Source organism: Tympanuchus pallidicinctus, unplaced genomic scaffold (assembly GCF_026119805.1).
Source record: "Tympanuchus pallidicinctus isolate F22 unplaced genomic scaffold, pur_lepc_1.0 scaffold1, whole genome shotgun sequence".
NCBI classification, from domain to species: Eukaryota; Metazoa; Chordata; class Aves; order Galliformes; family Phasianidae; genus Tympanuchus; species Tympanuchus pallidicinctus.
In genome coordinates this window covers 100,899,123-100,926,874 of record NW_026294618.1, presented here as the reverse complement: position 1 = coordinate 100,926,874, position 27,752 = coordinate 100,899,123, and the positions used below count along the sequence as shown (strand labels likewise).

The 27,752-nt window shown below is 43.7% G+C and overlaps 1 protein-coding gene across 16 annotated transcripts in view; it reads right to left on the bottom strand.

The window, feature by feature from the left end:
• Positions 1-27,752, bottom strand: part of EHBP1 (EH domain binding protein 1) — a 196,896-nt gene that overhangs the window by 39,652 nt on the left and 129,492 nt on the right. For 13 of the 16 annotated variants that reach the window (XR_008210268.1, XM_052698968.1, XM_052698987.1 and 10 more), the window contains 3 exons: positions 24,952-25,863; positions 22,996-23,139; positions 5,774-5,921 (listed from right to left, as the gene is read on the bottom strand). Coding sequence is in view for 15 of the 16 variants with exons in the window: in XM_052698968.1 (XP_052554928.1) it covers positions 5,774-5,921; positions 22,996-23,139; positions 24,952-25,863 (1,204 nt within the window). In the remaining variant the exon portion in view is untranslated. The remainder of the gene's footprint in view (positions 1-5,773; positions 5,922-22,995; positions 23,140-24,951; positions 25,864-27,752) is intronic. The other 3 variants (XM_052698977.1, XM_052698997.1, XM_052699049.1) reach the window with 1 other exon arrangement.

Genomic DNA, 27,752 nt, shown 5'->3' with positions numbered 1-27,752 from the left:
GATACAGAGAAAGACTTTCTATGACAAAGGCACAAAGAAGTTTCTATTTTAGCATGGGCTGCTTGCTTGCTGCAGAAGCGGTCTGCGTCAGCAGGACATCAGTAGGAGGCTGCAGGACTCCTCCATTTCACTCGACCACCATGACTTCCCCGGGCTCCTCTCCACTAACTCTTGCTGGTCTTTGGAATGTCAGCTCTCTCCTCAAATGGCTCAGCTTGAGCCAGATGGATGGCGATCTGCTCTCCTCAGCCAAACCAGGACCCAGGACCAGGCAGTTCTTCAGCTGGGCCAAAACACTCAGAACTCTCTGCAGTATTTCTCCTGCTCCCATTTACGGTAACACAGTGGGCTCTGTGATCTGAGGGAGGCGGCTGTATGAAGCAGAGGGGCACACTGACATCAGGATGGGGTAAAGAGCAAGCGGAAGATAAAGGGAAGAACAGTAATGCAGGGACAGCAGTGGTTCTAAAGAGGATCTAACACTGCCTCAAAGTGCATCAGCATCTTATTCTCATGTGGGAACACGACCCGAAGTCCCTCATGATGGTGCTGGAAAATCCAAAGGTGGTCTGGTCAAGGTGCTCCTTGCTGGGCTAAGAGCAGCCAAAGGGCACAGACCATTGGAAGAGGTGGCAGAGAAAGGGAGAGGGACACTGCAGCAGTACCTCAACCCTGGATGCCTTCCAAAGCACCCCAAGGAGCCAGTGAGCAAGGTCAGCTCACAACGAGCAGGCAACCCAACAGGGTGCTGGACGTGTCAGAACAGCCTCAGCTGATGACTGTTGGTAACTGAGTGCCTATATTAGATTATATAATCTTTTTTTTTTTTTAATTTAAATTTGATACAGCAAGATGAAATCAGAGGCATTGCCTTCGACACCACAATTTTAGGTAACAAAACAAAAGGTAACATCGAGAACACCAGTTCCAAATGGCAGATAATGACCTGACCTAGTATTTAATTTAAGGTTGGCAGGTTGACTGAATATCATTGTCAGAACACTGACACTGTATAAGGAACTGCCAATTAAAAACATTCTTTTCAAGGAATTTCAGAAGTTTTCAAATACCTTTCAAAATTGACAATGTTTCTTTGTTTTAAATTACTCTGTTTTTTGGGTTTTTTTCCCCCTCAAGGTCCCATGTTCTTTGAGCGTATTAAAGAAGTAAATGTGTTTGGGAAGCATGTACAATAAGATTCTGCAATTATAAATGTTAAAAGAAACAACATGACAAAAATAACAGACACCTTCTAAGGAAAGAACAAACTACTAGTGTGAAAAACTTAAAGCAGTTGGTCTAGAAGCAGGGCACAGAATTAGAAGACTGTGCAAGAATTGCTTCCTTGAAAAATAAGTCAGTAGAGATCCTAGAAAGACAACAAATCTTTACCAAGTTGAGAAAAATTAAAAAGAAAAGAAGAATTAAAGATAAGCAATTTAGCCAACAACTGAACAGCACTGAGCATTATCTACAGACCATGGACTGCGATGACTGACACAGAGTAAAATAAGAATAGTTTGGAACCATATGGAAAAGCCAGAATAGTAGAAGAGAAGCCATCAACGTGTAGAGGAATTACAACAGACAAAATGAAGAAGGAACAATTTCCTTTGTGAGACAAAAGCATTGCTGGGAGTTGGACTGCATCTGTGGGAAAAGGATCTGTACGTTTCCTTTGCTGCTGCGAGAGCAGTACTTGCTGTTAGGGAAGAGGACATCTCCAGCCTCCAGCATTTTCTCTGGGAAATCTTTCAAGCTTTCCCAGAGATTTAGAATTCAGATATTTAATTTCTTTACTTTCAAGTACAAAGTTCACTTAAATCTATGGGATGTGACAGGAGCATCCGAACAGTAACAAAGGAAGAAAGGTGGGGGGAATGGAAGAAAGGTAGAGTTGAAACACTGCTTAAGGTGTACAAGAAATCAGCTGCTGTAAGAAGAAAGAACAGCAGGGATTGCCAACAGATAGAAATGCTGTCTGTTAAAGACATTAAGCTGAGGAGTTAACTCTGGTTTACAAGTTGGAGATCAAGTTTGGTGCAAGACTGGGCTGCCACGTACACTCCCTTCAAATCACTGCCTCAAAAATAGCATCTCTGATGCACCTTGAAAACTTGCAGTATCAAACTGCAATGCAACACCAGCTGGCTCACATGGTGAGTTTTGGAACTGCAGGCCACTCTTCCAGTTCTTAATTCTATTTTTTAATAAAACTTTTTTTTTTTTTTGGTCTCACTACACACTTGGATGCTTCTTTTTCTCTCTTCTTCTGTTTCTGCCCTTCTAATGTCTCTCTGCCTTTCCATTCTTCTGTCCATCTTCTTATCCCCTCCCCGTTTGCCTATTTTGGGTGCTTTTTCAGTCAGCCCTCCCTGCTGCCTCTCCTTCCCTGCCCACTGGCCACCCTTTCTCACCCACACATCATTGCAAAGGAAAGCTGGGACACGCTGCGAGGAAAGAAAACACTGCTCCAATCCCAAAGGGGAGATGGGCGTCCCGCTGCTCACAGACAGTACCTAGATAAGATGCCAATTCCTTTGCCCCACTGCTGCTGGGAGGAGGGAGGATATTCGGATCCCTATCTCGGCATTGTCCCTGGCCCCACCTCAAGGCATCTGCTTATCAGCCGGAAGCTAGCAGGACACCTAATAAATCTGAAGGTGCCACCCCACAGCCTCTGGCTGTTGGCAGAAAGAAGTATTTTGTCTCATGTGCCAAAAAACCTACTGAAAATAACTGGGTTCCGCAGCAAAGGATGATGCTTATCCAGGAAAGTTTGTGCTTGCCATAGGCATCTCATTTTCACAGACCACGAATAAAAAAAAGCCTTTTAACTGAGAATGTAGTACCAGTCCCAAAACAGAAAGCTCCCAATAAGTACACAGAAACACTGTTCAGATTTGCACCAACAGCCAGCAAGAAGTTAGTCTTTAAAACCTCCAAAATCCCAAAGCTCAAATACCTTTTTAATTTTTTTTTTTTTCTTTTTTTCTGGAAGAACTGAATTAAGAGACAGGAAAACGATGTGCTACATTTCCTTTCTGTAAATTAAATGTAGCAATCAATGCAAAAAAAGAGATTAATGAAACATAATGGACGAGACAGCTTGGAAGACATATTACTATAAGCTTATCATGGGTACTGTACAGGGAATACAGGACCACAGAGAAAAAGAACTGCTATGTGTGGATGCAATTAGGAGTAGTATTCAGAATCCAGTCACAAAAAGGAGACTATGTCTATTAAATCCTTATTTTTGCTGGAAATCAAGTTAAAAAAAACCCTGAAATCAGAAGCAATTTTAAATTATCTGGTTTATAAAGTGTTGATGTCGTTTCCTAGAACTGCTCAATTTCAGAAGAATTAATTTCTGGCATAAGGGATGCAGTGTGGCACCTGGAATTACCAACAGAGTGGCAGAAGCGTGCAGAAGATGCACTGTCTCATCCTCTAATAACACTGAAACTCTCCAAGAGCTCATGCAATCCACATATAAATATACCAAATCTGTGCCCTGTTCCTGCAGCTGGCTGGGAATACATAAACTCTGACCAGCATACAGCAGCACCAGCTGTACAGCCTGCTGTACTGTGCATCATCTAGCAAAGACGGGCAACACACTGCTCAAACAGGTCTGCATAACATCTGGAAATGCCTTGCAGGTGTACCTGGGTGCTACAGGATGGAGAGCTTGCGTTTGCATGCATGCAGCTGCACAGATGTACCCCAGAGGGATGGAACCTGGCTCCAAAATCACATGTATGCTCTGGGACAATGGGATGAGGTAAAGGGTATCCGTCAGGATTGAGTGCTGCACCGAGTTGTCCTGGTAACAAAATGCCAGGCTACTTAAGAAATATTACAGTGCACGTATTAGAGAAAAGAGAGAAACACATAAAAGAGATCAAATCCCTGTGAAGCCAGTGATGTCAGAAATTTTTTTAAGGTTTTTGTTAACCTGGATCAATAACTTGAATCCTAGCCAACACAGACAGAGAAAATACCCTTGCTTGAATGAGAGATGACCACTTCCAGGCCATTTGCATGAGGACTAAGAGTAAAAGCTTCAGAAGAGCAAAAATTCAGAGGAAAATATGAACAGGGAAAGCTACCTCCCAGAAAGATGCATACCAGGATATTACCTGGCAACACTTCAAGTGAGCTACCGCAACAAAGCAGGGCAAGCACCACCCAGCTGAGCACTTGGGATGCATGCAGAAAGTGTCCCTTACCTGGAGGGGAAGGACGGAGGAGCAGATGTGTAACTGCACAAAAGTAACTGAACGACAGAGGCTGTGCATGCTCCGTCCCTCGAGGTGTTCAAGGCCAGCTTGGATGGGGCCCTGGACAACCTGGTCTAGTATTACAAATGGAGGCTGGTGGCCCTGCCTGTGGCATGGGGGTTGGAACTTGATGATCCTTGTGGTCCCTCCCAACACAAGCCATTCTACGATTCTGTGATGGGGAGTCAGAAATAGAGAAGAGGGATGAAGATCATGGCCCATATGACACCCAGGTGTTGTCCCATCTCGCTCCCGCAGCCTGTCCAGCTCAGTGGGCAGCTCTGCGCTGTCGCTGATCACTGCTGGGTTTGGCCCACTTGGCTGAATTTTCCCAATAAATTGGTTGGAACTGGAAAAATCCTGCAATGGAAAAAACTACTCATCTCTCTTCTCCTCTTCCCCTTTTCAGCAGGTTGCAGTTTCTTTCATGTGAGCAAACTTTGAGAAGGCATTTTTGTTGGTTCGTAACAAAGTCTTACTTCCTCCCCATCAAGAATTTAATTTAATTTCCCTACTTATCACTAAAAAGGAATTGTGTTGATTTATGGGGCAAAGGGAAGAAAACCGAAGACAGAGAGACAACACAACTGCTTTTTTCTCTGGTATTAAATGGAACAGAAGCAAAGGATTTAGGGTGCAATATGAATATATTTACATATGTATGCATATAAAGCATTTGAAAAATTTTTGTTGTTGAACCTACATGGACTATAAAAGCGGACCCAAATTTTGCTGGCACCTTGGCTTACAATTGCATGTGAGTACGAGAAACACAACCTCTCCTTAGAACATGTAGGAAACACCGAAAGAACAAGAAGCTTCTACTGAAACGTGTGTTCAGTACCCATTTGAGTTTGAGTGACACTGCATTACTCCAGCTCGTAACACTGGCAGGTATCTGAATTTTAATGACATTTCAAAGTCAGTTTAATAACATTATAGCAATATTACAACTCAAAACCTGTAAAGGAGAGTGGTGTGTCAAAAGACTGCCATTTAAAATTAAAAGATTGTTGTCCCCCACCTCCCACAGACCTCCTTTAAAATTTTCTTCCAAAGCAGTCTTTTGAACACATCTGATACAAAATAAAGTCTCTTAAAGTACTTCTGATGTCATTTTTCCCAAATGATATGCCTGCGCTCCTACAAAAGCTACATACTGAAGAGATGTTAAGCAATAATCACAGATGCTACTGAAACTATAGGCGATAACGCATCTGTACAAATGGGCCATTATATGATGAGCTACGTGTTCACAGAACACTTCCTCTTCCATTCACATACCTGCTTTTCTTTTAATTGTTGGGAATTAAATGCCACAACCCCGACTCAGGTCGCATATCTGCGGCCACTCTGTTGAGACGTGCACCTGATGAACAACAATTACCTACACAAGGTTTCAAAGCCTGAATAAAAGTGACACCCAAAAAGGTCCTCTCTGGCTTCTAGGTTGCCATGGGGATAAGATACAAAGTTCCTTAGCTCACCTCCAGATGCCTTTGACCTTTCTTTCAACTTTTCTGCAGCCATTTCGGTGTAGCTAGGAAGTTCTGACATCTTCACTCCAGATCGAGCTTCTGCTATTAGCTGACGAGCTCGCTCTCTCAGCTGCCGACGCCGCTCTTCATCTTGCTGCTAAGATATATTGAACAGTTGCCAAGTCAGTAATTGACAGAAATGCAATTTCATTCTCAATCTGATCATCATGATAGTAACTGGTTTACAGCACGGTGCTTGGCCCACATTATAAATAGGATGCTCGGTATCAGTTGGGTGTCACACCACAATTTTTAAAGACTGCTACGAATCAGATTTTTTGAAAGCGCTCCTCGAATTATTATTGCAATAGAAACCTAATCATTGACAAGAATTTACAAACTATGTTCTAGAAAAAGACTGACAAAAATTCTCAGCAACTTTTGTCTCAATGCAGTGACTTCAGAAAGTCTCGCCGTGGCTACAGAAATGGCCTTACTGAATTGAATTGCTTGTTTCAGTAGCATTCCCTCATTGCATGGGCAGGAGAAGCCAGATGTTGCTCCTGCTTAGCCCTTCCACCAAGCTCACCTTCCAGATCTGCAGTGTGGAGAAGAATGTGACCCTCGGACTTCAACAGATACATGCTTTTAATAAAATAAAGGAAGGGAAATGAATGAAAGAAAATGAACAAAAGAGCAATAGATGCCAGAGTGCAAACCATTTTGCCTCATGTTAAAATACACCATCGTTGGGGCATTTGGCCAGTAACAAAGAAAAGATCCCATGGGAATCATTTCAGGTAGCGCAGCTCTCCCAAAGCACAGAACTACCGTAGAAGCACTGCAACATTTCAGTTATACAAATGAGCCAAGTTTCGAAAACACACTATGGTGGAAAAAATACCAACAGGAGGATGTGTTTAAGGAAAGTAAACCTATCTCAATCTTCAAAACACTCATTTTTCAAGGTTTGGTTGGGAAAAGCCCAATAGGACTGTTCCCACTCTCTTGGTCGGCCCTTGGCTCCCAGTACAATGTGCCCATAAGTGTGTGGCCAACAGGTGGGGACAGGTCTTGCAGTGCCAGCTCAATGGGTGGCTCAAGTGCCAGTTTTGGATGCCCGGCCCGGCAGGCTGCCCACCGGCACCCCACACCTGCTAAGGGTTCTGCTAAGTGCTATTTAGTTGAAGCAATCGTTAATAAAACAAGCGCAAAATACTAATTAGGTACATTTTACCGATTTCCATGTAAATTGTTTGTTTGTAGCTATTTACTCATCATTGTTCTCGGCACAATGGAAGAAATGCAAATGAATGAATCAGAATGCAGCCCTAATGGGACTTTCTGTTTATAACCATTAGCCCAGAGGTGTGCTGTAATTCAATCCTCAAGCAGCAAGATTTAGCCTCATTAACAGCTTGCATGGGCAGGTTACAACTCATAAAACCCTACGGTAAACAAAGCGTATGGACACAGCACAATATCTCGCGCCTGAGTGACAGAACTCCGATTCCCCATCAGATGGCCGTGATTTACTCTCCTGCCCGTGTCCTTCCCCCGGCAGACACCGCTGCGCGGCCCTGCAGCGCCATGCGCGCCGCTTTGTTTGCTTTCCCAGCCCGCAAGGCGCAGAGCAACGGTCCCACCAGCGACTGGTTCGGGAGGGGATACAGCTGGAAAGCTCCTGTGCCTCTAACAGATCCATTTGATGCCGTTTGCAGCCGGCCCGACACCTGACACAGCGCCTGCTCCGAGTCCAACCCATGCTATTCGCTACTATTAATTATATTAATTATATTTAATTTCACGTGGAATAAAACTGCTCAATCCTCTCCGACGTGCCGTTCCTGGTATGAATGAACCCGTGGGTCCCCGGCCGGTTTGATGGCCCCATCCCCGCGTCCGGGTGCTTCGAGGCAGGGCCTCTCCTTGCACCGAGCTGCCTCCCGAATTACGGTGTGGTCATTAGCATCCCGGGGATCGCGAGCAAACACAGATTACTGCGCCTTGTGTTGGTGCTGATTAAGCCAATCATCACCAGCGGATAAGAGAAACACAGCACATTTATGGCTTCAATTCAACCCGTGTATCTGAAGCGCCGGTTATTGAGCCTGGCTTTTGGAAGAAACAACGGCATTTAGAGCAGAAAAAGTACGTAAACCACAGCAGCTCAGGTGGAGTCGCAGAACAATTACTTAAAAAGCAAATCTCTAATTGCCCACCCTCGGTTTTGAGCACGAAATTGCGGGGAGATGTTCGATCAGGGAATTCTCCCGTCTGAAAGAAACAAGGGGACGGAGGAGTTAAAAGCCCTCGGAGAGAAGCTCCGCACCAGCAAAGGAAGCTGAGCTGCAAACACGCACACAGCAGTTGTTCCCATCCCACCCCTCCCCATCCCAGCCATGCCGAAGGGACACAGAAGTTCACCCGGTCCCTCCCCGCCAATTACTTTGCAGTGGTCTAAAAACCGGCCAGGCGGATGCACAGCAAGGCAAACTTCACCATTTAAGGACAAACTCCTCAAGAATAAGTAATGTAATTCCTTGTTTCCCTCCTAGAAAAATGTGTTGGTATGCAATTTTTATATTTCACAGTTCACCGCCATCTCGGCAAGCTTTCTTCCACTGCTTCAATGGTGCTACTTTTAATTTTATCCTCCTTAGTCCTAGTAATTAAAGTGATCAGCAGTGGCATCCCAGCGGCTTTGACACAGCCACAACCCCCTAGCAGCCTTCTGCTTTTAAAGGGGATGGGAAGAGAAAGGGCTGGAGCTTCATTTCCCCGGCACAAGAAAACCGAGCTCCTCCAATCCCCAACTTTATCCAATTGTTCTTTCGGCAGCCTTTGGATCTTAAGAATCGCCCTGGCCCGGCCGCCGTTAGGGGGTCCCTTTTGTACTCGCCGCGGACGCCGGCGCTGACACTGCTTGGGTCAGAAGCGACGCCCCGGGTTGGGAAGGTGAATTCCGACCCGAAACGCTGCTGGATGGGGTTGCAAGGGGGGGAGGGGGGGGAACCCACCCTGAAAGCATCGTCCCTGAAAGCGCCTGGAATCCCGCAATCTCAAAACCAACTCAACAAACCATCACCGACCACAACCTCTGCCAGGGCTTCCACTTTGGCCTCGGTGAGAATGCTGGGAGGATCTGACCTGAGCTTGCACCAGCAGTCTGATGGTGAATTATCCTCTCCCCATAAAAAAAAATAAAAATCCCGTGCGCTGTGTTTACTTGGCGTTTAAAGGGGAAAATCTTCAGCTGCCCACAGACAGGGGGTTAGGCTCAGCAATACGCCCTGTATCAAAATCACAGCAGCACCATGGCGGACAGGACAGGGGTCCAAAATCACAGCACTCTGCCCTCACACTGAAGAGAAAGAACTGCCCAGCACCTTTCATCAGCAGGCAGGAAGGACGGCTCTGCTATTAGCCATTCAGAAGGAAAAAGGCTTCTGTGCTTGTCCAGAGGCAAGGATTACCAAAATGCACCTATTCAGTTCATACGGAAGATGGAATAAAAATAACAAAAAATAAAATAAAATTACACAAGCTTTAGAGGTTTGGACAGGCTGGGTTCTACCACGACCTCGATCGGCTCTTGTTTGAGTAAATAGGATTTGGAATGAAACATTAAAACTGTTTAGCTGCTCTTTTCAAACCACTGCAAACTTTTCTCATGTTGGTTTATAATATAACCAGACATGCTTGTAAATGGCCACACCTGCTCATTTCTCTGGGGATGGCCTGATCTCTGCCTCTCCTAACAAAGAAAGGACCGGGGGAAAAAAATCAGCCTTTCTTGTTGCAAAACAGAGTGGAAAGTCAAAATCTTTCTCAAGTTTGTCCCATCTGGTCAGATTAAATCTTTGAGCACCCTGGGGACCACATTTCTGTTTGGTCTCTGCTGCCGTTTCAGAACGGCTCCAAATGCGCAGGTAGCGAGCAAAATGTGCAGAGCACAAACCAAACCACGCTGGGTCTGCACCTCGGTGTTCGTGGGGTTGCAGGGAGAGCTGCAGGAAAGCCACCACCATCCTAGGCATTTCCTACACAACTACCAACGGCCAGCTGCCACGAAAACATTTGCCTCAAACACTTAATATTGCAGGAAGTATGAAACCATCGTCACTGAGAAGGAGCTCACAGCCCGCGCTGCTGGGCGATAACGAGAATAGATGCAATGAAAACAGGAGTAGCCCGAAGTCCCACACCGAAAGAATCACCAACAATGCAGCTTCAGGAAAAAATGCAATTAAAACTCCAAATCTGGCCAGCAAAACAAGGCTGTGTGTGTGCAGAGTGGGGCTGTGTGGTTGCCATGTGGAAAACAACTCCCTCAGCAGAAGTTGTTTTGAAGAAATGTTAGCCATGTAGATATCGTTTTCTTACTATCGCCTATTTTGTTCCACAAACACACGGCTCCCTCAGTACAGTATTTCTGGTGTCAAGAGTGCTGGCTTCAGACAAGCAACCCATTGACAATTTAATTCCTTGTGCCATTGTGAAAAGGGTAAATTCTTAGTTTACCGAAAGAAAAAAAATATATATGTATGTGGAAAAAGAAATAATAAAAGAGTGGCTGACTCAGTAAGTGTCACCTTGTGCCGCATCCAAGGCCTCTTGCTGGCTGTCTGGCTGCTCTTTTGTAGGCAACAAGGAGCTGAACGCTCTCTGGCTCCTTAGATCTGGCCCAACAAATGCACTGCCAGTCATGCACATGGATCCAGCTTAAAACCCAGGGTGCGCCTAAAAGAAGCTAGTCAAACTGGCACCTACTCATGCAGAAGGAGATAGATTTGTCATGACAGGCTGATTATTCAATGTAAAGAAACAGTTTAGCTTTTCTAATCTGGTACAAATACATCTTTCTCAGAGAAAAAAGTAAAAGGTCTAACAGTTCAAGTATTTAAAGTAAAGAAACCAACAAAAAATTGTAACGTCAAAGCGAACCATAGGTATTTGTGCTGGCGCATTCTGCAAAACAGCCCCGCAGTTCTATTCAGATAAATAAGATTTAACCCGTTTAACCCCTTCCGAGCCGCGCAGCCCCGCCGCGACCGAGGCGTTTCCATCCCAGCCTGCAGGTTGCTGCTCTGTAATTAAGGCCAACCAGCACCACCGCCCGCTACGCCCATCGCCGCCACTGCCAACGCCGGTGGCGTCACCCAAAAAGCGGGGCTGGGACCGCCCTGCGGCTGTGCACACGGGGCTGGGGTCACCGGGCTGGCGGCCGCGTTTCGGTGCCTTCCAACGCGCCGGTTCCGGGCAGAGGGAAAGAAGCCGCTTACTCATTGCAGGAGTCAACATTTGTAGGGCTCCACTTAAGGGATTTTCTCTTGTGTAAACCTGACTTTATGATTTCCAAAAAATAAAAAAGAAGTCAGGTTATGAAACAAAGCGCTCGGCGAGCGGAGAAACGTGCAGGGCAGGAGCAGCCTGGGGCTGCCCCCGGTGCGGGGAGGGCACGGGGCCACGGGGCGAGCAGCGAGCGCAGCGCCCACAGCGCCCACCTCCCCCCATCCTACTCCTGTTTTCCTGATTCCTTCTTTTTTCTTCTTCTTTCTTTCTTTATTTATATATATATATTTTTTGAAAATGTCCTGCAAACTGCTGGCAGCTTGTTTTTAATGGAAAATACCAATCGCCTAGGATCTATACCTAGCCTTTTGCCAATAATGAGAAAACTTCACCTTCTGTCCCCAGCAATTCTTAGGAAATCTTTTGCTGTTATTCCTACAAATCCAATTACAGATTGTTGAGTAGCTAGTGGAGTAAGCTTATTGAGGAGTGTCACATCACTAAGTCGTGCGTATGTGTTTCAGTTTGTAATGTGGTCTGAGCCGCTGTAGAGGTGTCAACTTAAAATGCAAGTAAGTAGCAGAACAGGGCTAATCCCAGGCACTACTCCCCTGCAGCCAAATTGTAGCGCAATGAATGACAGTGGAAATGCAAAGATGCCACTGTGCTTATCACACACAGCCAGATGGTGGACCTGGATCAATGCACACATGCCACGATCAATGCATTTGATAAAGAATTAAGAAGAAAACTGTACATGTTATCAAAGAACTTGTACATGGCATAATTATGATTCTGCATGTGCTTACTGATGATATTGGAGACTCAGAGGCAGGTGATAATGAAACTGATAGGAAGAAATAGCTTAAAGGCTACAGCATATGGCCTCGGCACTAAGAAATCTTGTCAAATAGTTCAGAAAGCTTTTTTAACTGTTATTACAGGCTGCTCATAGTGCAAGCTGGTGGCAACGTTTTAATTTTTTTTTTTTCTTTTTTTTTTTTTAATCTGAAATGTCAAAAAGTTATGAAAGCTGGACTTCTCAGCGCAGCTCCGAAAATAATTAAGACACCGTTGTGTTTTAAACACGGCCAAAGAAATGACGGGGAAAGCCAGCGCTCCCAACTCTTGGTGGCGGTGGATGGGCATTTTTTAAGGTGTGTAATTGTGCCTTCCCCAAATCCGTGCTGTTAGAGCTTCAGGGCCGTGGCGGCGGTACAAGCAATGTATCCGGTAACAACTCGTGCTCAGCGCGCCAATTTGCACGGGTTGAGTTTGGTATTCTCTCTCGTTGCGTGCACAGCACTGCCCTGTTAGCATGCGTGCTCTGCCAGCCGCGCTGCAGTTACCCTGCATGTCAAAGAAGGTAATTAAAAATTTGTGGAAAATGGTATATAAAGCGCTAAAAAAAGGCGTATACGTTTATAGTGCATAAAGGGTCCCTAAAATACGAATTCTCATGCTCCAGTTGATAGATGAGCTGTCTAATCAACGCCTGGACGTAACTTAAGTGCTCTCATTAGTGTGAAGACCTTCGGGCTAAATAAGACTAAATCCCTTAAAAATTGCTTCTGCAATAGAAAAATCCCCCTTACCATTTTCCTCTGCCTAAATCATATCAATTAAAAAGGGAGAGAGGGAGGGAGGGGGAGGGGGGGGAGAGGCATTTTCACATGACTTTGTTTTAGCTGACACTCCAAAAACTATCTCCCGAATCCAATTTAAAATGTTGCAGCGAGAAAAGTTCATTAGCAACCAGAGAAACAAAAAGCCACGCTGAGATGGGTTTCTCTTTCACTTTAAACTCGGATCTTTAATCAGCGCGAAGGCGTTCAGTGCCCATTGAATCCTTTACCTTCGCTTTTTTTTCCCTTTCCCCCCCGACCCCAAATATTTAATCAACAGTGCCTGCTGCGGTTTTCCATTTGGGTGTTATAATTTCTCAGAACGAGCCCCTGCGAGGAAGAAGCACGCATTTCACCCACTTTGTTTGCAGCGTGCCCCCCCAGCCCCGCAATTTCAATTTGTCCTGACAAACCATTGGGTATTAAACGCTAAAGGCACGCAGAGCGCATAAAGAACTGATGGCTTGATTAGCTCTTGTGGTGCGATTGAAGGAGCTGTCTCTCTCCCCGATTCTCCATTTTGAGAAACACTTTGATCTCCGTTCAAGTCAATTCATGAACATCAACTGACAAGGCTGCCTGAAACACCCCGACGGTTAGACCCGAACCCGCAGCAAACTATTTGGTTTCATTAAGGCTTCGGGAGAAGTGACCAGTGACAGTCCTTTCACTCCACAGCCAACAGGCAAGTGACTACTGCAACCTGACTGTGCCCGACACGCAGCTGAGGGCCCTCCACCTGCAGCCGGCCCCGAAGGACGACCGGCGCACCCGCTGGTTCTTGCTGGGGTCCCGCTCCGTGCAGGGGCCGCGGCACAGCTTGGCTACAGTAACCTCTTCCCTGGCTTCCCCCTTTTTCTGTAGGCGCCCTCTGCACAGAGCCCCACTTCAAAGGGCCGGGCGCTGCCGCGGGGCTGTCAGTGCAGGTCAGCAACACCGGAGCGGAAAGTGGCCGCGGTGCCGCGGCACAAAGAGCCTCCGCGGCCGGAATCAAACAGAGCCCAATTAAACTGATCATAACGTCCCAGTGAACACGAGGAAGCTCACCTGGTATTTCTGGACTTCTTGTGTGAATTCCCGACTCTGCTCGGTACTTGGTACCATAATTACCCTGACCAAAATACTGTGAAATTACTGCTCTGATCTACTAATGGCTGCAAAAAATCAGGCCGTCGTGGTTTGATGCCAAGGGGCTGTAGCGAGGTGGCGCAACGCTTTCCGACAGAGACGACAACTTCTAAAAACTCAAAGGGAAAATTAACGGGATGTGGTTTATGTTGCCAAGGCCTGTTCATTAATTACCAATTTAATCACTGCTGGAGGCATGACATTACAAAAATCTGGCTGAAAGTTCTAATAGATTATGAAGACCACCTAAGAAGAGTGACCAAGAAATGTACAAAACAATTAATACTGTTTCACTGCTATCAAAGACACTCAGATTATTTTACATCAAGTGAAGCAAAAGAATTAGTAGCTTCACAGTGCCACCACTAGGAACTGTAAATACAATGGCACACAATTAGTAATGCACATGTGACTTTTCGTTCAAGGCATATATCCTTGGGAAAGCCAGAACATGATAAGGAGAACAAAAGAAACATTTTTAAATGAACTGAATAAAGATTTTAACTCTACCCTTGTGCATGCTGAGCAGTAAGAGAATAGGCGATGCAAAATACAGCTCTAAGTGATGGCGATATCATCCTGGGATTCACAACAGCGTGCACTGAACATCCACGCAGAGAGCGGCCACGGTTATTAGCGGGGTATGAAAAGAGCATTCGAGATGCAGAGGAAGCTGGGGCTCACCTCACACACAACGGAGGGCCCCTGAAACTTCGAGACCTTCTTTTTGGGGGGCTAGTAGTTATAAATGGAGAGAAAATGCTTCGAGGTTTTGAACTCGTGCTGTTCAGATATCTGAAAGCTCAGCTGGGAAATTTTGTGTGAGCGTGCAAGTTAGCGCTGTGGCTGCAGAGCACACAGCACCTTGAAATTACACACACGGAATCAACAACTGCGCGCTCGTATTTGGTGCTTAACTGGCATAAGCAGATGTGAGTTATGGAAATAACACCAATAAAATCCAGCTGACAATCTCAAGCCTTCATAACTAAAACTCCAACTGCGTAACATCTGCCTCGCATTATCAGAGGTTACACTCCATTCATGAAATCCCTCCCGCTATAAAAACAACAATGCATACTAATTCCTCTTAGAACTGCTTTCACTTGCACTAATTGATTTATTTTCTCAGCTACGTCAGGGGGGTGTCCCAGTACTATTTCTTGAAATACTACAGCTTCATAGTCAGGAAGAGCTTAAACAGGCCAAATGCAAAGTCAAAAGACACAGAAACCTCCTGGAAAGTCACAGAGTATTTTCAGTTTTCACGTCACGAGCAGTGGTAACTAAAACCCCTCGGATTGTTCTTGCCATCAGGCTATCTCAGCCTTAGCGTGCCATTATACAGAATAACTATCAGTTCAGTTGTGGTTTTGAAGCGTTCAGCCAGCAGATCTAACCTGCATTTAAAGAGAAGTATATTGTTAAAACAGCTATAAAACTTGGGATGCTCATGAAATGTAAATACTATATAACATAGTCTTATCAGCTTAAACCATATTTAACCACTTTATAGTGGTATACGTACCAGACATATAAATGAACAACGGGGAATAAGTTACCAAAGCTTTGGAATTACCAAAATAATGTTCAATCTTTTTACCAATTAGATGGTAACTGCTTCTTTGCAATCTCAGGAAGATCTAGTGATCGTATCTAAATCTGGTCACAATTATCAGCATGACAGGCTAGTCTTCTTTCAATCGATATTTTCCAATTATTATTAAAGGACCAAGGTTGCCATCTGCAAAGTCCTACACCTCAATACGTTTCGGTTAGATGTTTAATTAATAAAGACAAACTTCTCCCTCTCTCCTTCAAAACCAAAACAGGAATAACTTGGGTCGTGTTCTTTTACATGAATTAATACTATCACCTCAATTAAAGCCATTTACTTTCTAGCTAGGGAGACTGCAAACAATTCCACTGATGATCTAGATGGCTTTCCTAATGCAACAGAAGCAGGGAATTTGATTTCAGGTATAAATACAAATTACTGAATAATGTATTAAAGTCATTTTCAAGAACCCATTAAAATATTTGGAAGAAAGAATACTTGCAGTGCTAACTTGTTTTTAAGGCATCTTTCACATTAAAACATCCTTGTTCACTGTGTGCTCTGAACTTGCATTCTGTGCCATTTCTGCTAGTACTGACTACAGTTTACCTCGTGGTCACACAGTAGAGAAGGACAGTTAGCGGTTCATTTGCTCAGAGTATTTTTGCAGGACATGATCAATAAATCAAGCTGCTTAATAAAGGTTTTTTTGGTGTTTTTTTTTTCTGAGCACTTACTCAGGAAAAGAATCCCTTACTTTCATTTTATTGCAGCTGGAATATCCTGTATCTGTGCAAATGTATGCAATCACAATTAAAGAATATACAAAACCATCTCATTTCAGGTTTTGCTGGTTTCTGGACCTCTTCTAAAAAGACTTCCCTTTCCACTCAGCCACTGTGGATGCAGAAACTGCTATCATTTTGCACTCAAATATTTATGAAAATGAAAAGTAATGGGCAAAACAGATTGACACCTGAAGTAGAAAGAGCTTATTAAACACGAATTAGATACAGCCACAACAAGTCCTTTGAGGAGGCGAGTAACAAAAAGCAATACTCTGAGCAGAAAGAAACAATCTCATGGCAGAATCCCTTCCTGCTGCCCTCTGTACACAGACAGTGCCTGCGTGGTTGCAGGTAACAGCTTCACATCTCCATATTCTACTACAAAAGCTGAATGCAGACCTCACTGCTCCTTCAAATCTTTTTATATATGTATCTATATATCTATATATCTATATATCTATATATCTTCATACATATATATCTATATATATATATGTAGGCAATGATAGCCGTCATTCAAATTGAATAAGTATGAAATAATGGTAATAGTTGTCATTCAAATTGAATAAGTATAAAATAATGGTAGTAGAGGTAAGTAGAACCACATCTTTCTCTGCAGAAAGCAGGCTAGCAATAGTTGATGTGAGCATAACAGCAGTGTCAGAACTGCTCTCTGAAAAAAACCTCTTGTTATTAGCATTCATACGGTTTTAAATACTTATTTTACAAATAGAATCTCTTACAATGCCACTGTAAAGAAAGAATTGTTATTTTCATGGGAGGCAAAAGATAGAGGAACTCCCTGTGGGTATCATTCCTATGTCCCAGAACAAATACTAGACTCTAAGAACTCAAAATCTTTGCCAAGACCATATGAAGGGCCCAGTCCTACACCTAAATTCACTAAGAAGAAATCCTTGGCTTGTGCAAAATCACAATAACTTCAGGAGTGACTGCTGGTCAGTGTCTTCAAGACAACCACAACCTCCCCCAGATGAGCTCCATCTCACACGAATGCCATGCTATACGACATCCTCTGCTAAAGCTGACTGCCTGGCAAATACCAGTTAAAAGGCTTCAACACATCATTTCAGGGATGTCAGAAGGAGGACTGATTGGCATAATCTTAATTTTCACCCCTTTGAGGGCAGAGCCTTGCTGTGGCACGACCTTTTGCTGTTCCCGATCTCACCCATCTTCAGCCTAGAGCTGAGCTCTACCCACCAGTGTCCAATATTGGTTTACTTTCACTGTTCCACACACAGGCCCATCAATAAGTCACACCATTCTTTACTATACAATATTCAAATCTTGCTTAATAGTCAGAACTGTTAATTTCTTCAAGCGCTTTTCTACAGTGCTCATAATTATGGTATTTAAGTGCCTTAAAAATATTAATGGCATTCTCCTCTCCCAGCACCCTGTGGTAGTGTTATTACCCTCTTCTTTGGCTGGGAACTGAGACGGAGAGACACAGCTAACAGGATCTAACACTGAGTGCATACTCTGGGAAGCCTATTACCTGCTTTTCTCAGCATACTAAGCTTTATGCAGCCCTTTGTAAGTCTAAAGCACAGCTCCAATTGATTTCCCCGACAGACATGGAAGCTCAATACATCTGCAAATTAAACCTTCACCTCAAATGGCCATCCAAAAAGGAAGGATGCACAATTAATGACTGCTTGGAGGAAGTGTGGTTCAGAACACTCAGCAGCACTGAGGAACTCTGAGGCAAGGGCAATCTTACATTTAACTCAAGCCGTGACCTCATCCTCTTGCTCCTTGCAATCCCCGCTTTGCTTGCTGTACATCTTCCTACCAAAGGGACAGAGGTCCTCTGGACAAACTGCCTGCTCCATCACCTCAATCCTCTGAGCTAAATGAGACACAAATGCTTTGGGGAAAACAGTATGCGATCACATAATTAAAGACTGCATCATAATGCATATACACAAAGAAGGTTAATTAAAGTTGCCTGTGAATTTCTTAACTCCTAATTCCATTCTCTGTAATCATACTGACTCCACAATCATAGCCATTTGAGTTTACAGAGTAAACGACAGCTGCAGTACATTTCCATTCTTTACGTGGACCAGTCATTAAAGGAGCAGAAGACAAACATTTTGCCACTGGCCTTCACAGATATTTGCTGACGGTGCAGCTGTGCTGAGATTCAGCCTCCATGCATTCCACTCCACATTCTGGAAGTGAGGACTCCCCGCTGCAAAGACCTCTAAGCTCTACATCTCCTAGTACATCCCATTTGTCTTGGTCCCCTCTGGCTGCCAATTCACCGGGAAGGTACCACAGACCAGCTCCAGCCTCCTCACCTTTCCAGCATCTCATCCCAAGCAAGCCCTTGCTGTTAGCAACCATCACCACAAGTCTGTGCTTTAGAGCATCTGGTGGGATTAGTTATGTACACCCCAGCACTCTGTAAGTCATCATGAGAAGAGAGGAGTTAAATACAAGTGAGTAAGCTAATAAAAATGCTCTCCTGGTTAAAAGCTAAGTGACTACAGCTGTTATACAAGATTGGAAACGACAAAAACATCTCTAAAAGAGTCACCGCATGCACATCTACATCAAGAAAGCTAGAAGAGAGGCTGGGCTGTTTGTAGTTCTACCAGAGAAATGGCATCCGTAAGGGGATCAGTAAGTCTGTTAGTCTGCTCATACAGCTCTTCAGTTCACTCTTTCAGTCTCCAAAAGGCTGCATCAATTTTAAGGACGTACCTATGATCCTCCCAACACATGAACATGCTTTCAAGCAATTTCTGACCAACGTAGTCTTTTCTTCAACTTCAAATATCTGTCTACCAGTTTACAGGCAGGCAGCTTCTACACAGGCTGCATCACATACATTTTGCTGATTCATGAGTTCCTGAGAAGCACTAAGGGAGCAGATCTAACAGTGGAAAAACTTCTTCCACACTACAAGGAGTGAAAAAAATGGGAGAAAAGGGGCTGATATCTACAAATAGAGGAAGACAGCTGAGAACAAAGGGACTAAGTCAAGTGGACTAAAGATAGGATGGGAGATTATGGGGCAGAAGGCACTGAGGGAATATGTCTAAGGTAAGGAAGATTAAGGAAAGCAGGAATTAAGAAAGAAAAGGTAAAAAGCAGAGGAAAGGCAGCTGAAATGGACAGGAGAGACAGCTGAAATAGTGAGAGAGGGAGCACGGAAAGAAGGGGAAGAGAATACAGCTTGGGATACAATGAGAAATCACAGAATACATCAGTCACATAATATCAGCATTTGGAAGGGACCCACAAGGATCACCGACCCCAGCCCCACGCTCCACACAGCACCAGCACCACCCAAGCCCAAACCCTATGGTTGAGAGCCATAGGCATTCACAACATCCAGAAATCAGTCCCTGATAATCTTGATTTGGAAATCAGGAATTAAGAACTCTGCCAACTTGAACATGCTGAGTTTGAGGTACATCCCCGACATTGCAAACTCAGCAAGAGATTTTGACTCTACAGGGCAGCCTGAAGGGACAGTCTTTCTCTTCTGTTTCATGATGCTCAAAACTGCATACAGAGCTTGAGGTGAGGCCACAACAGCACAGAGCAGAGTGGGACAGTATGTGATTCTGAGGAAAATGGGAGTGAGTTGACAGGTATATGAGCAAATTCAACACCTTAAACTTCTGCTCCAAAAATGTCACTGATGTCTGAGCTAAAAGGAAAAAAAAGTAAAGCCCATTAGAACACTGATATGGGCCTAACCCTGGAGCACAAACATGAGAAGACCAAGACTTCTACCACACGTCAGGTGGGCGCATACCAGGAAGGCTATATTTATGACTTGGAAAGTTTTGTCCCTCTGGTTTACCTCAAGCAGGAACACAACCCCACGCACCGTATATTGTTCTCATTTGTTTACTTAGAAAACAGCAATTCATAGTTCTCGTATTGCAAATGTAAAGCAGTACAGCAACGCCCAAGAGACAAGATGTTCAAAAGTAACCAGTGACTGCAGCTTAGCCGGGGCACCTGATTTCCAAAGGCCAGGCTGCCAAAAGCTCTTTAAATGAAGGTACCAAGAAAAGATGCAACTGCAGACTTGAAGAGCAATGTTTGAAAGTACTGCCCCTGGAATCTAAAGCTTTTTTATTTAAAATTAGGTTTTCCTGTTTCAATCCATTTTCTCTTGAAACCCGCTCAAAATTATCCCCCAAATTAGTCCAAACCAACTCCTGCAACAAGACATCTGTTCTCATCACCAGAACTGCCATGTGGTAACACACTGCATGTTACTGCACACAGGTTGCCCACTGACCCTCACAACTCTGCTGAAGTGTACTAAGAAAGAGACACTTGAGTGAAGGTTCTTATCATTAACCTCAATGACCCCAAAATACTGAGTAGTCTCTGCTATTTTCCAAGAAGCATGTAAGTAATGGCCTGTAGTAAACAGCATCAAATAAGTTCAAGAAAAAAAAGTATCTTATGATCTATACATGTTGATGCATACATACACCCTCATCTAGAACATATACATCTATGGACATGTATAACATGTCACATTTATACAATGTATCAGATATTAATATTATACCAATATCCGTTTATTACAATCCCTTTCAAATGCATCTTTCCCAGTGGGATGCATTAAGAGAACACTGAGCTTTCTAAGTCAAGAAGCCAAAAATCAGAGTACATGGAATTTACATTAGCTGTAAATCCTTGCACACTGGTTCTTACTCCATATGGTCTTTATCTGCACACCTCATACTGGTTCTCCTTGGCTTGGCTACAGCTAGCTGCATTCACAACTTTCCGAAGTCAGTCCCTGATAATCTTGGTTTGGAAACACGAAATTGAGGACTCTGCCAACTTGAACATGTTGAGTTTGAGGCACATCCCCAGCCCAAAGTCAGCAAGAGATTCTGACTCTACAGGGCAGCCTGAAGAGACAGCCTTTCTCTCCTCTATAGGCTTCCATCTAATTTCTTTTGCAGCTTCTCTAACAAATGAAGTAAGGTCCTACGGCTAATCCAGATGCCTGAATTGCACAAGGCTGATTAGTCCTGAAAGGTTTGTCCCTGTCTCTCATCATTCAGCTGGCTTTCACAGCCTAGACACAGTCTTCACTTCTGTCTGTGTTCGCACTGCTGTCTACCTCCTTGCCCATCTACTGGGGCATCTCTCCTCTGCATGCCAGTGCAGTAGCTCCATTTCTTCCCATTTGGATTTCATCAGCAGGAGGACTTTGAGCTTAAGAGAGAAAGTTTTGCTTTCCAATACTACGATCTGCATCAGAATGGACCCTGGTCACAAGGAGAGCAACAGTAAAAGGCATTCAGGCTGTGCTGTGTCCATACAGATAATTTCAACTGACACAAACTTCCCTGGATTTTCAAGGCTCTCTAATGATCTCGTGCTATTAACCCAACTTCAATTGTTCTGAACAGACTTTTCAAAGGAATGGAACCTTTTTCCCATAAGCCATTTTTCACATGGATAAAGCAATGCTCCACCTAACCTAATTCAGAGCAGCGGCTCAATAGGTAGCTTTTTTTTTTTTTTTTGAAGTTAAAAAAAAAAAAAACCAAAAATTTACCCTGAGGCAGAGAGCTGTCATGGAAAATTTCAGCTCAAACAATTAAATACTAACCGAGTTATAAAAACTTGGAAAGCAAGAAGAAAATGTTGGGCAGCTTTTACTACAGTTAATTCTGCTTGAGTCGTTGCTGATAGCATCCCTCCTCTATATTTAGTATATGAAAAACTGTTCACATAAAAAAAGAAAAGGAAATAAATTCAGTATGAGATTTATACTAAGCTAGACTTGTTTAGGAAAACAGTCAAACACGAAACAATTGTGACAATTTTTACGTATCATTATACTATCATTAGACAAGTAAGATCCGTATGCATACATGAATACATTTTGAAGGAAAAAAAAAAAAAAGAGAAATATTTGCAGTTTGCAGGGGAATTATTGATGTGAAAAAAAATGTCCAGCATGGACCCAAGATAGCTGAGAGTGAAATAAGACATGTAAATCACTGTCTTCATTTTCTGATTGCGAGATCCCATTTATATAAAAAGCTGAATCTGTCCCTCAGGACTAGCCTCTCAAAGATGCAAAGCAGTAAAAACTCCAGCCTTTCTCTGTATCATTATTTTTCAGTTACATTTGCATTCTTAGTTGCCAGTACAGTCTCTAAAACACAATAGTTAGAATCACAAAACCCACATTGCTAAGGTTTGCATAAAAATTAATTGGCTTTCATCTCCAGAGAGTACGCATCCTTCCAGGTCACCACTGAGGCCAACGGAGATGCAACCATAGCTGCTTCCACACTGGAGCTCATTCCCCAGCTCCACTTTCCCACCTCACCAGCATAATCAACTTTCGTGATAAAAAGGAATTGTCCCATCAACTCTTTTACAAGACTGTCACAAGCAGCTCATTCACTGCGGTAACACTTATGAAGCAGCAAGCAGTTGACATCACAGGCTCGGGAAACGCATTTACATTAAGTGAAAAAAGAGAGGCAATCAGAAATAGCATAAATTACTCCACTATCATTTAACAAGTAACTTTTGTTTTTTGCCCTATTCGAAGCTGCAGTGCCAATCAAAGAAGGTGCTCCCAGACCTCTGCCTCCAGTGCAGTGTAAGGCATCAGTCTGCCTGCTGCAGCAGCAGGATAAACAGGCTTTTAAGGTGCACGGAGGGCACACGGCTAACCAGAGCACCGGGACACGGTGCCGAAAAGAAAGCTGAGTTCTGCAAACGTGTTTCCCACAAAAACATCAACGCGCACAGGAAATTTTAACTATGTAAACTGCCACACTGGGCAATGTTTCTTACATCATTCAGCTGCTTACTGCGGGCTGGGATGATCGTATTGGTTAGCTGCTTATTCCCTGCCTTTAAAGCTGCATCTCTTCTTGCTTGCTCAAGCAGAACTCTTGCTCGTTCTTTAAGTTCTTCCTGTCTTGACAACATTCGTTGCTTAAAAATAAAGAAATATAATTAACAGCAGGGTAGCCTCAGGGTACTTAACATTTACACAGTAGTTAGTAGCCAGGAGCCTTCCTATATAACAAAGATCAGGAGTCACATGGATTATAGCTTCATGAGGTGACACAGCACTCTACAGAAATGAAAAGTAACGATAATCAAAACGTAAAATTAAAACAAAACTCACAGGTCTTTATAATGTAAATAGATTTCTCTCCCTTCCCCTTAAAACTTAATTTCTATCAACATTTAACGCCTTTAAGCTGCAACTGTGGAAAAAAAATAATTGGTTTCATGGAAGGTAACCATGTTAAATGTGCTAGTGTTTACTTATTTACTTTAATATGTATGCAAATATAATGCTTCGTTGGCTACTTATACGGGTGTCGTTCATTTCTAACTTAAACTGAACACAGAGAGGCTGGGTACAAGAGAAAACAGCCTGCAAAAATATCTGTTCCTACCTCATATTTAAAGAAAGCCCCTTCTTCATGCATGTGACTGATGACCCTGCAGAGCAGAAGCAATGGAAGGAGGACTTCTGCATGGGCAAAGTGAGCTCCCACGCTTCCAAACTCCCAAGTGCCGACTTCTTAGTCAAGCTAAATAGTGAAGATTCTGGGAAATATATTTCTTTACATGGGCTGGAGTTGGAAGAGACATTGCAGGTTGTGCTCCTCCTCCACCACGTGGAAATTGAAACAGTCGAGACTAAGCAACAACGAGCGAGCATTCAGGTTTAAGACTGAGGCATGTGAGATTTCATTACGGTGTGCAGATACACACAGGACAAGTAACAGGGAAAAGTCTCTAAAGCCATCTTGTCCTACAACCTTGCACGTGAAAATCTCGTAGCAGATCCCACCCCTCCCCGCTGCACGACACTGTGTTCCATGTGGGGTCACATCATTCCTTTCTCATCTGGTACTCAAGGTTGAAGAAAGCAGATGTCACCGGGCTCCACTGATTAAAGGAAAGAAATTAGCTGGCTGTGCAAGTAGTATTTGGCCATTATCACCCATCTGTGGGCTGCTTCTCTTGCAATAAAACGAATCCTCATGGTGCTTGCTTGGGAAAAAATGTAAAAACGTTTGAAGCAATCTACAATGCCAAGAGACTGGCTGTATTCTTCTCTTATCACAACTAATGGTACAAAGCCAAACCAAGCTAAAACTAAAGAAAGTTCTTCATGGGGTAAAATTGGGGTTTTTGTAAACAGGGCTGATAACATTTTTTACATATTTTTGTGATTGATACTATTTACTGATAATGCTTAGTGTTTGTATAATATTCAACTTTCATCCTCACAATAAATCTGCAAGGTAGGTGGGCATACACTTTTTATCTTTATAGAAAGGAAAATGATATTGTGGTTAAGAAACACGCCTGAGGCCATTCAGTGAACAGCATAATTTAATATTCTGGAGTTTCTACCTCACCATCACAGGCTATGTTCACAAGGCCGTGTGGTTTCTCAGATAAGATTTGGAAATATGTTTGGATATTTCAAGTCATTAAAAACTGACATTTTTTGAATATGGCTCAATGAACGGATAAGTCTTTTTTTTTTTTTGAATTTATGCTATAGCATGCAATGTTTCAAAGAAAGGCATTGCCACTGAGTAGACAGGACAAGTCCTGTAAATACATTTTTCACTGAATGGCTTTTTCAGCATCACCTACTTGTCAAAATACCCACTGCCCAACTATGGCAGTGTGTACCACCCACCTTCCCACCGAGGAACGACTCAAACAGAATCCCCATGCTGACTCACAGGCACACAGAAAGTTGCAGTCTCTTACCTGGGCTGCCTTTGCAGATGGATCTGCATGATTTGAAGTCATTCTGGCATCGCTGTCAGAATCAGATTCAGCTTGCCTCGGAGAAGCACACGTTTTCTTTGCAAAATCCACATCCTTATTATAAAAGTATCCAAGGTTAGAAGTAGGAGATAAACTCTGCTTCATGCCATGTGATCCAGGATCTTCTCTCATGCTCTCTGGGGATCCCATATGCCCCAGCTTTTTCTGCTCTGAGAAGCCAACGGTGCTGTCTGAACTCTGGTGTCTTTTTTTGTCGTTATCTTCACAAGCAATTGTGGGAGATGCATCCTCGTTTTGATCACTGACATGTGCCAAGTCACTTAAGTCTAAAGTGTCAGCTTTCAGCAATTTCTTCCTTCCCACGGGCTGTGCTTGTGCTGTATCCGTACTGCTGCACTTCCCAACTTCTTCAGAGGCAGAAGTCCTTCCAGAGCTCTGCTGGGACTTTTGCGGGTCCGTGTCACTTCGAGCCCTGCGGGAGGAAGGGGAAGCTGTGCTTGGGCTTAAGTGGTCATCGGGAGTCTGATGCTCGCTTTCGGATTCCCCGACCCCACTGTCGTTCACAAACACGGAGTCATCCTGAGAGGCAAAGTCCGCCAGGCCGCCGTCCGGCGCCTGCAGCTCAGGCTGCCGCTTCAGGTCGCTCAGTTCTGCGTAGAACTTCTCCTGGTCCACGGAGCTGTTGGTGTCGGTTTCGTAGTTACCCACTTTATATGTGCTTTTACTGCTGTTCTCCTCTATCTGAACCACGTTCAATTCCTGGCCGCAGAAATGCGCCCGTATTTGATAGAGATAGGTCATAACAGTCAGCTTGTCGGGGATTGCCAACAGAACCATGTCGGAGGGCTCCAGCAGTCGTGATATTCCTAAGCTGGCAAACCCATCGTACGCCTTTAAAAAGAGGCAAAACAGAGATTAGAATACAGCGCTTTCTTACCTGTCATAACATTTCAAGCAAACAAACATGCTACAGTGTTACAGGTACAGTATGGACTCGCCTCTATTACCACTTACTCTTCTGGTTTATTGCAGTGGGCTGGTATTTACTATTTTTCATTGCACGGCCCCATCTGAACTCATCAACTTTTCCTGATGGATTCTAGATATCTCCTGGGGTATCTTCATGGTAATGCAGATCAAGGGGATACGACTCACAAAGACATCCAAACAGCACAGTTCTGAATACTCCTAGCATGCTTCTATACTACAATAAATCTTATTACTCAAATTCATGCCACTTTTGTTACTATAAAGACGTTCATGAAACTGCAGTGTAGAACTCCTTGTATTTGAGTTAGGAAAGTCTCCCATGGCACCTTCACTGGTTCCCATTCCAGCAGCAGAAAACAAGCAAATGGAAAAAAGTGTGAAAGATGGAACAGAAAAAAAGCAACAAAGGATGGCTTTTTAAGATAAGGAGCAAAGATAGAAGAAACATGACACTAATCCATCTTGGGTTTTATCACTGGTGATCAACCTTCTCCCTTCTATTGGTCGTGTAATTGCTGCGATTTGTGTTGATGAAAAACAATGTATGTGCAGATAGCCCAAAAGAACACGGTCACAGATTAAGTGATACAGGACATGAATCACAACCATCCAGCAAACAAATGCATTTTAAAACTTCTGTTGTAAATTTGGTATAAATTTATAAAAAAGAGCATATTTCATTCATGCTTTACTTTACTCTGTAGAAGCTGAAGAATGAAAGCCTTCTAGTTTGTGAGGCCACATTGTGTTCTTTCTGTTCTGAGTGGGCTTGGTGCATCAGGTTTTTCTAGTTTTGAAGAGTTAAAGCCGTTTCTCAATTTACAATTAATTATTACTACCCTGGATTAACCCTGGAACTCACTGCTGCATCTACAGGCTGCAGAAGGTCTCCTGTTAGCAAAGCCCAGCTCCACCTACCCTACCAACAGTGTTTCTAACAAAAAAGATCCTACATTTAAGACACAGAAGGGAACCTGTCCTTTTGCAAGGAAACAGTAATGCATGCCACTGACTTCAGCTCTGTTCTCGTTACACACAATCTCCTTTATTTACCTAGTTTTGGAAGGCTGGAGAAAAGAAAGAGGAGGGAAATTAACTGCAATTTCATATTGTCTTGGTTTTCAGAGCAGTCCCTTTCATGGCAGCCAATGTTCTCTGCTGATCTTTGGTAAGGAATCATTTTATGGGAAGGCTGACTATGAGAGACGGCCATGCCATTTGTAAGAGAGGAGCTATGCCTAGATACAGAAGGAGCACAGGACAAAACAAAGACATAGTATTTGCTGGTAGGAAGCTCCAGACAGAGCAGAAGAACAGGAAAAGGCTGGGTCTGTAGGTGGGCAGCCTAAGGGCACAGGAAGGATGGATGGACACTCACTCATAGCAGGCTGCTTTGGGAAGCGGAGCAAGACATCCATGCCAGCCTGCAGAATGGATGCAGCACCAGGGTTTGCTGCTTGACTCACTAAGTGGGTCAGAGCTGATGGAGTGCCATTAATAGCCTGCTGCCCCTCACTGAGGACAGTGGGAGTCAGCATTTCAGGAATGAAAGGACCTAGGCTTGGGTTAGCAGTCCACAGCATCAAGAGCCCATAGATGTAACTTGACCCGAACTCTTTCATACTCGTTAAAACTTGTTATTTATGTGCTTGTAAAACCAAATCCCAGGCATATTTCCAAGGGTCTGCAAAGTGTAGGAGGGAACAGTGTTTCAGACCTGCTAGAAAAATCACCTGCTTGAAGTGGTGAAGATGTAACTGGAAAGGACTGCTCCCATTGGCGGAGCTGCA